This window comes from Microtus ochrogaster, chromosome 1, assembly GCF_000317375.1.
Source record: "Microtus ochrogaster isolate Prairie Vole_2 chromosome 1, MicOch1.0, whole genome shotgun sequence".
NCBI classification, from domain to species: domain Eukaryota; kingdom Metazoa; phylum Chordata; class Mammalia; order Rodentia; family Cricetidae; genus Microtus; species Microtus ochrogaster.
Window position 1 is genome coordinate 94389444 of NC_022009.1, and position 8108 is coordinate 94397551.

At 42.2% G+C, this 8108-nt stretch overlaps 1 protein-coding gene across 3 annotated transcripts in view; it reads left to right on the forward strand.

The window, feature by feature from the left end:
* The window catches only part of Jade1 (jade family PHD finger 1), a 54367-nt gene extending 46770 nt beyond the window's left edge, over positions 1–7597 (forward strand). For all 3 annotated transcript variants that reach the window (XM_005343935.2, XM_026782889.1, XM_026782886.1), the window contains exons 10-11: positions 551–668; positions 3897–7597. In XM_005343935.2, the coding sequence (XP_005343992.1) occupies positions 551–668; positions 3897–4780 (1002 nt within the window). In that variant the 3' untranslated portion in view covers positions 4781–7597. The remainder of the gene's footprint in view (positions 1–550; positions 669–3896) is intronic.
* Positions 7598–8108: the final 511 nt, after the last annotated feature.

Below are 8108 nucleotides of genomic sequence, written 5' to 3' on the forward strand. Positions count from 1 at the left end.
CGAGACAGGGTTTCTCTGTGGCTTTGGAGCCTGTCCTGGAACTAGCTCTTGTAGACCAGGCTGGCCTTGAACTCACAGAGATCTGCCTGTCTCTGCCTCCCGAGTGCTGGGATTAAAGGCGTGTGCCACCACCGCCCGGCACTTGCAGGGTGTTCTTATGCCATTGGCCTGGAAGATGCTTGATAAAAGTGCGCAGGGAGGTTGCTTCTGGACTCTACATCCATTGAAGTGAGATTGCTGGGATGACACTGTTGGATGGTAAGCAGAACTCTCGGGCTCAAGGCAGCAAGTCCTCTACACCATAGACTGGAGGGCAGGAGTGGGACTCTGCTCCGCTGCTCCCCCAGTGCTACTCCGTGGCTGCTGCAGACACCAAAGGAGTAGACAAACAGACTCCTAGTGGTAGGGTCAGATGCTTAAAGCACATTTGGATTTCAGATGTCTGTCAAGGCCCGAGGAGGGCCAGTATGTCTCAGGTAAAGGAAGACTGAAAGCACTGAAGTGTCATTACTGTATTGCTCACTTAGAATCTTTATTCTCTACATTCTAGGTTCGGAACCTCACTTACATGGTGACCCGCAGGGAAAAGATTAAACGATCTGTGTGCAAAGTCCAGGAACAGATTTTCAGTCTTTACACTAAGCTCTTGGAGCAAGAAAGAGTTTCAGGTATGCATTGAGCCCTAGAAGGGCAAAATATAGGGCAGGGGTTTGCAGCCTTAACACTGCTATTGAGGGAAAACAGTTGCTCTTTCATCTGTCCTGTAGAAAGTTTAAGTAGTTCATATTTAAATGACATCTTTAAATATTAAAGGCACTATGTTATAGGGAAAGAGCTGAATTTGGCCTTAAATAGGGTTTGAGACCTGTAGCAGCTCCCTGCTTACCCAGATGGAAGCAAGCTGTAAACCCTACTCTTCTCTCCAATTTCTTTATATAAAGTGGGGATGCTATCTCAAGCTAAAACTACAATGCAAGTGAGAGCACAGTTGAGTGCTCTTGATAAACGGGCTGGCTACATAGGGTCGACTACATACTCACCACATACACTCAGTCCTGAACACTTAGAGTGGACTTCGCAAGGTAGTGATAGAATTCCGAGTGTGCTGGACATTATTTAGTGTCTTCTATTTACATTGCTCTGGCCAGCCAAAAAGGGTAAGAACTGTGGGGTGTATGCTTCCTCTACTGGAGAAAGTGTCAGTTACTTGGAGACCACGTGTAATGCTGGGTAGGTGTTTCACTCTGGGATTCATTTGCTCTAGTGTAGAATCCTGACCTCTAAAGTGTGCTTTTAGCACCAGCGTTCTATGGTGACCAGTCCCAAGAAGTAGGGAATGTATGAGTTTCATGGAGGAAGTCTGTCCTGGGAAGTAGTTCCACACAGAGTCCTGAGTTAGGGGCAGGTGGGCTTTGGGCCGGCCTTCAGTAGAGGATGGGTGACTCCCTTGGACTGACTGCCCTTTAAGTTACAGCAGCAGCATCCTTGACAGGCAGTTGTGTTCTGAGTCACGGGTGATTCACTCTCCCCGTCCTGATTTTGTGGTCTTTTCTCTAGATAATTACGACATACAAACAACACATGTTCAAAACTGTTGATAACTGGCTTTGAATTAGATACATGTGACCAGAGATAACTTGGTTAGCTGAGGGGAATTTTCAATAACATTCTATGTTAACTTAGACGTGTTCTTGCTATGAGTTAAATATTTTCCAGAGGGACCAAGTACCAAATGTCTTTCATTTTTTGAAACTTTAGTTGCAAAACTGTGCATGTTAAGTTTTTCAAGTATAGCTTCTTAGGTAAAAGCTGTGCAGTTTAGATCCTTTAAGGCCACCCTTCTCTTCATTCTTCGTTGGAAGCTGGTGGTGCCTGGAATGGTTAACTGTAGTGTATCCTGCAGAGTTCTGCCAGCTTGGTACTTGCTGTGGAATTTGTTACCCATAAAAGATGATTTTTGTGTGGCCTTTCTGAAAGGAATCCTTTTTTATGGGTATCACAGGCAGCCACTTGCATTTTGGCTGCGGTTTGTACTTGGGTGAATGAATGAAATTCTCTTCACAAGGTTAGGATGTATTTTGGGTTACAGAACTGGAAGGTAGATTGATCCAGAATTCCTGCTGCTGCTGAGCATGCCTGTAATATTAGCCTACTGGGGCTGAGGTAAGAGGTGTGCCAAAATTTCAAAGTCAGTCTGGACTACGTTATAAGTTCTACGTAAGCCCAGGCTACAGAATGAGACCATGCTTAAAGAAAAGAATACAAAACAAAACCCCCGAAGTACAGAAAAGAGAAACAGATCTTATTTCCCTTCATTTGATGAGTGTGGTCATTGGAAACGACTTTGTTCTTCCATGGGATGTCATTTCTAGACTATGGTGCTTAGATAGTTTCAAGGGAGGTGATGATGACTTAACGTGTGTTCTTAGAATTCATGGCTCAAACTGTTGTGATTCTGGGAACAATGCGAGCATCTTCGGTGGAAATGATGCTTATGGGAGGCCTATCATTAGATACTTTTGAGAGACATGGGCTCCAAGTCCAGTAGATAGAAATTACAGTTCAGACAGCATTGGACCTTCTTCACCCTTCTGTTTCCTGCTAGGGTATTTCCATAAAAACAGACAAAAACCCCACCTCACACATGGCTATCAAAAGGGACTCCAGTGATTGTTTTTTGAGGAAGTAGGCATTTCCAAGCCAACAGCTTGTAAAAAGGACCTCATCTGTGTTGCTTGTCCCTCCATCTAATGGACAGTAAGTTTGTCTAGTGAGGGCTCCTGTGACCTTGGAGCTGAACCCTGTTCTCCCGGTGGTTCATACCTTAACAGGAGACACAATGTGAGAACTGCTTTTCTGTAGCAGGTCTTGCAGAAACATGGTCCTTAGGAACCATCAGCAGTTTTCAGACCAGGGTTAGCGAGTCTGAGGTGATGAGATAAATTTGGTGGGTTATGACTAATGTACAAGACAAGTCGACAATGAAGGGTCAGGATAGAGGAGTGGATCACTGTTTAAAAGTTCTTGGCTGCTGTTGCATTCCAGAGGATCTGGGTTTGACTCCCACACGGCAGTGCCCAATTGTCTGTTACAATAAACTTTAGTTCTAGAGGATCAGATACTCTCTTCTGGCTTTCACAGGCACTGTACCCATGTAGTACACAGACATACATGCAGGCAAAACACCCGCCATACACATGAAATAAAAATAAATAAAAAATAGTTTACAAAAATAGGAAGTGTCAGTTTTTATCAAGAGATAAGAATTTGTATTTCATAAAATGTAAGCTTTTACTAGGTTAAGCTATGAAACTTAAGTTTTGTGATTTGCATAAAAGATTAACTTATCTTTAACTTGGATGGCAACTTGAACCCAATAGATTTTGCTTATAATGAATGTTTTTAAAATATTTCATGTCCAGAATTATTGTGAACACCTACCCTTATTCAGTTTCTACATTTACATGTATTTGTCCTCATTGAGCCTTTGTAGAAAGAAACTTGAGCGTTGCTTAGTCTCAGAGAGGAAGGTGATGGGTGGTGACTGGTGGATGGTACAGTCACAGCTATGCAGCCAGGTAGAGGAAGTGGTAGCCATCGGAAGGATTCTGAATGAATCCCCCTTTTGAACATCAGGTCCTCTTTGAATTTTGTTTGTCCTTGAACAGACAGTTTCAGGAAACGTTGTAGCTTAGTGGTTTTGGACAAAATGTCCTATTCTGACTACTTAGATTGAAAGCAGATTTTTGAATCAGGTCATGTCTTTAAAAACACATTTTTTTACAAAGAGCTGGTGACTCTTGGGTGGGAAGTTTGTGTAATGATGCTTCAGGTCTAGAACTTTATTCTTTTGGATTTGCTTATGTAATTTTTCCCTTGTGGTTTTCTGTTTGTAGGTGTGCCTTCTTCCTGCTCCTCCTCACTGGAGAACATGCTTTTATTCAATAGTCCTTCTGTGGGTCCCAATGCTCCCAAGATAGAGGACTTGAAGTGGCATTCTGCATTCTTCAGGAAACAAATGGGTAGTACTTCCTTGGTCCATTCGCTGAAAAAGTCCCATAAGCGAGATGCATTGCAGAATAGTCCTAGGAGTGAGGGCAAGGCCCTGCTAAAGCAGTCAGATCTTTGTGCTAGAAGGGAGGGGCTGGGGATTGCAGAGAACTTTCTGAGCTTTGAAAAGACTTTTGCAGAAGCACGTCTCATATCATCAGCACAACAGAAAAATGGTGTGGTGACACCAGACCATGGGAAAAGAAGAGACAATCGTTTCCATTGTGATCTCATTAAAGGAGACTTAAAGGACAAATCTTTTAAACAGAGTCACAAGCCTCTCAGGTCCACAGACACATCCCAGAGGCATCTGGACAACACAAGAGCTGCCACCTCCCCTGGAATAGGGCAGTCAGCACCTGGCATAAGGAAGGAGATTGTGCCCAAGTGCAATGGCTCCCTAGTCAAAGTGCCTATAACACCTGCCAGCCCAGTGAAAAGCTGGGGAGGATTCCGGATTCCAAAGAAGGGGGAACGGCAGCAGCAAGGAGAAGCCCGTGAGGGGGCCTGCCACCAGCACTCAGACTGCCCCCGCCTGGGTTTAGGCCGAGTTCCAGGCAAGGAAAGGGCAAAGAACAGGTTAAGATCCGACAGTGAGAACGATGGGTATGCTCCCGATGTGGAAATGAGTGACTCGGAGAGTGAAGCATCGGAGAAGAAATGTGTTCATGCCAGCAGCACCATCAGCAGGAGGACAGATATCATCAGGAGAAGCATCTTGGCCTCTTGATCAAACAGACGGTGTGGAAGCATGTGGCTTGTTGCTGGCCATGCTGAGAGGTCTGACACAGGGGCAAGCAAAATCCCATTATTTCTGAGCTACACAAACGTATTTCCTTGCAATTCAGATTGAATTTTTTCCAGAGTCGTTTATAAATCATTGTGAGAAGTTTGTGTTATTTGCAACTTGTTGAGCAAACAGAAGAGTAGATTGTAACTACAAGACACTAAGATTAGAACCTGAACACTAGAAATGAAGCAACTTTAGAGGGCCAGGCTTGAGAGGCACCGTGTATTACTGCCCTCTACGGTTTTTTCCAAAGCACAAACTCTTGGATACTCTGAGTACAGAATCAGATTGAATTCTGTGTTATGAATAAATCCTATTTATAGAAGCCTTCACTCACTATTTATAGCCCACAAAGCTTATTTTCTAGGAATGGTAAAGGCTGAGAGCATTTTGGCTCCCAGGCTGTTGGTATGAGTAGTTGGAACTCAGAAGCTTCAGCAACACTGGGATCTTGCACACGTGGCATCCAGGGGAAGAGTTTACACAGCAGGCACTGATGGAAGGCTGGAGGGACAGAGCGGAGCTGCTGAAGTCAGACTTAGGGCCTGTGTAGCCCGTCCTGAGGCCCTGAGTGGGCTGTGGACATAGGGTGGGTGGAGAGGATGTTGAAAAAGTTCTGTGAGAAAGGGCAGCTGAGGCCCAAGTGTTACTAGTCCTCTTGACCTTCCTCTTTTGTAGCTGTCGGTCCTTGGACCCAATTGGGATTTCCCTGGCTACTGCCAGTACTTGACCATCTGGCTTCCAAAATACAATGACTATTCAAGTTCAAGTGATGAACGTCAGACTCTGGTGACTCTGACTTCCCAGAGTCGACCATTATTACATATTTGGGGAATCCAGGCTTCCACAATGAGCGGATTCCTTAAGCAAAAAGGAAAAGAAACAAAAAAAGGTAAAACAGGTTATATTTTAGAACAATAGAAAGGCAATATGTTGCGTCAAGCTCTTATATTGACCAAGGCTATACAGGAAAGTCAGTGTACCCTTGAATACGTTTTCTGGAGTTGGAGTTATAAACTCTTATTCGTAACTTGGACTTTCGAATTGCAAATGGCAATAACTAGTAAATTATCAGCAATAATAAATTTAGCATTAAATTTGAGTACAATGTTCTGTTTTTGCACTCAAGTAGTGCGTATGTATTCAGACAAGTAGATAGTGTTAAAGTCCTGTTTTTTTCTTTGGCATTCAATGTAGTTGTGAATCAAATTTAAAAGAAGGAAATAGCAATGAGATTTAGATGTAAGGGCATTTGGAATAAGCCCAGTTTCCCCTAAATTACCCTTAGTTTGTTAATATCAATGTTCAGATTCCTGATTCACTTATGCATCTGTTTCCATGTGGCAGGGACATTCTGATATTTAAGGAGCAATGCTTTGAGTTTGTAGAAGCTTTCAAGTCTTCCAGATGATCGTCAACAACAGAAAAGGCTTATTGAATTCCATCTTGCTATGCAAGTTTTTATCAGATGATCAAATGACAGATCTGATGCATCCATTGTATGTACGACATTTTCAAACCAAGTCTTAACTTCTCAAGTACATCATAGTAGCTAATTCAGGGGCGGGGAAAGGATGACCCAGGTTTTAGATTGACTATTTTTGAGCTGTGGAGCTCCTTTTGAGACTGCTGTCCAGATCAGCTTGTTGCTACTGGTATTTGAAGATTCTTAGGAGTCCAAGTTGTACTTTTGCTTGTAGCTTAATTTGAAAGTTAGATGTTTTGCATATGAGCAAAACCCTTTTGCTGGATCCAGGAAAAGGTTGGACTCTTATCTAATTATCTTTTGAGTACAGCAACAGCACTGGGTGAGAAGAGAATTTATAGAGGAATAATTTGTGAAGCCATAGAAAGAAAACCTAAATTAATCTAGTGAGTGTATCGCCTCTCACCACTTTAAGAGGCACCAGATCCATTTGCACTATTAGGAATGCTAGTTTTGTGCAAAAATAATGCCTTACCTGTTTTCCCCCACATTTAGGTTGAAAAGCTTTCAAATGTTCCAAGTTATGCTGAACCAAAAAACAAAACAAAATAAAAAAATAAAAAAATTTCCCCCACAAAAACAAAACAAAAAAGAAAAGCCCACACTTTTTTATTACTGCTTTGAAATGCAAATGGTATAGAGCACGGTTTCTGACAGTGTAACGATAGCTTTGTAAGTTAGTTTCATGTCATGCTGGGAACTCTGTATGAGGCGGCCATAGCAGCCACAGCCCACCTACCCACTTGCATTCTATTAGTATGGAGCTTTTTTGTTTGTTTGTTCTTTTGAATCTTCCTTGTGCATCCTGACCAAGAAATACCTTTGATTATGATCAATGTATTATGTCAAAATGTAGGCTAGTTAAATTTTTGTAAAGTTGCCTGGAATGTCATTTGTTAGGTTATAAACACAAAATTTAAATGAAGGGTTTTATGTGTTGTGTACAAATCTGAATTATTTTAAGATGGACAAACTTGTCATTACATTTGTAACCTTGTACAGAGGATTTTTCACTATGTGCCTAGCTTGGTGTCCATTCAGCTAAAATTGAAAAAAAAAAGGTGCATGAAGAGTTAAAATCAGAAGTTAAACAAAGTATATGTAGAGATGACTATTTTATATTACATGGCCCAATCCTGTATTTATTTCTACCCCCTTTTTCAAAGTATTTATAAAACTAGTTGAAGACAGCTGTATTTTTTTGTTGAACTATTTAGTAGAATTTGTGCCTTTTTGTCTGTATGTGAATAAATGCTGTACATTTTGCAATACATTTTTAAAGTGGTCTGTTAATCTGCTTTTGGTTAAGGGTCCTTACCGTTGGTTTGTTGTCTCACTGTTAACATGGAGAGTGAGAACTGGAGGGGACACACCTACCTGGAGGGCACAGTCACTCACAGTTGCTCTGGTGTTGTCCATTCCCCTCCACCCCTCCATGCACACCTTGAGCTCTTTCCAGGATATAATTTGGATCTGAATACAACTGTTAAAGCAATGCAGACTAAGTGTAAAGGCTGAGCTGTGGCTTATTCTTCACCTCCCGAGTTAGGAGTCCAGGCAGATGCTAGGCAAGGTAACCTGGGAGGTAGAGGAAGAAGAATAACTAGGTATTATCTCAAGTCTTCAAAAACAACAACCCTAAAGGACATAACTGGGTGTGCCTCCAGGACAGAACCCTTGTCCAGCATGTGCAAGACTCTTCTTTCCGTCTCCACTGCTGCAAAGACTAACATTTTGGTGTTTTACTGGAGTTGTATTATTTAGAGCATTTTACAGAAGATC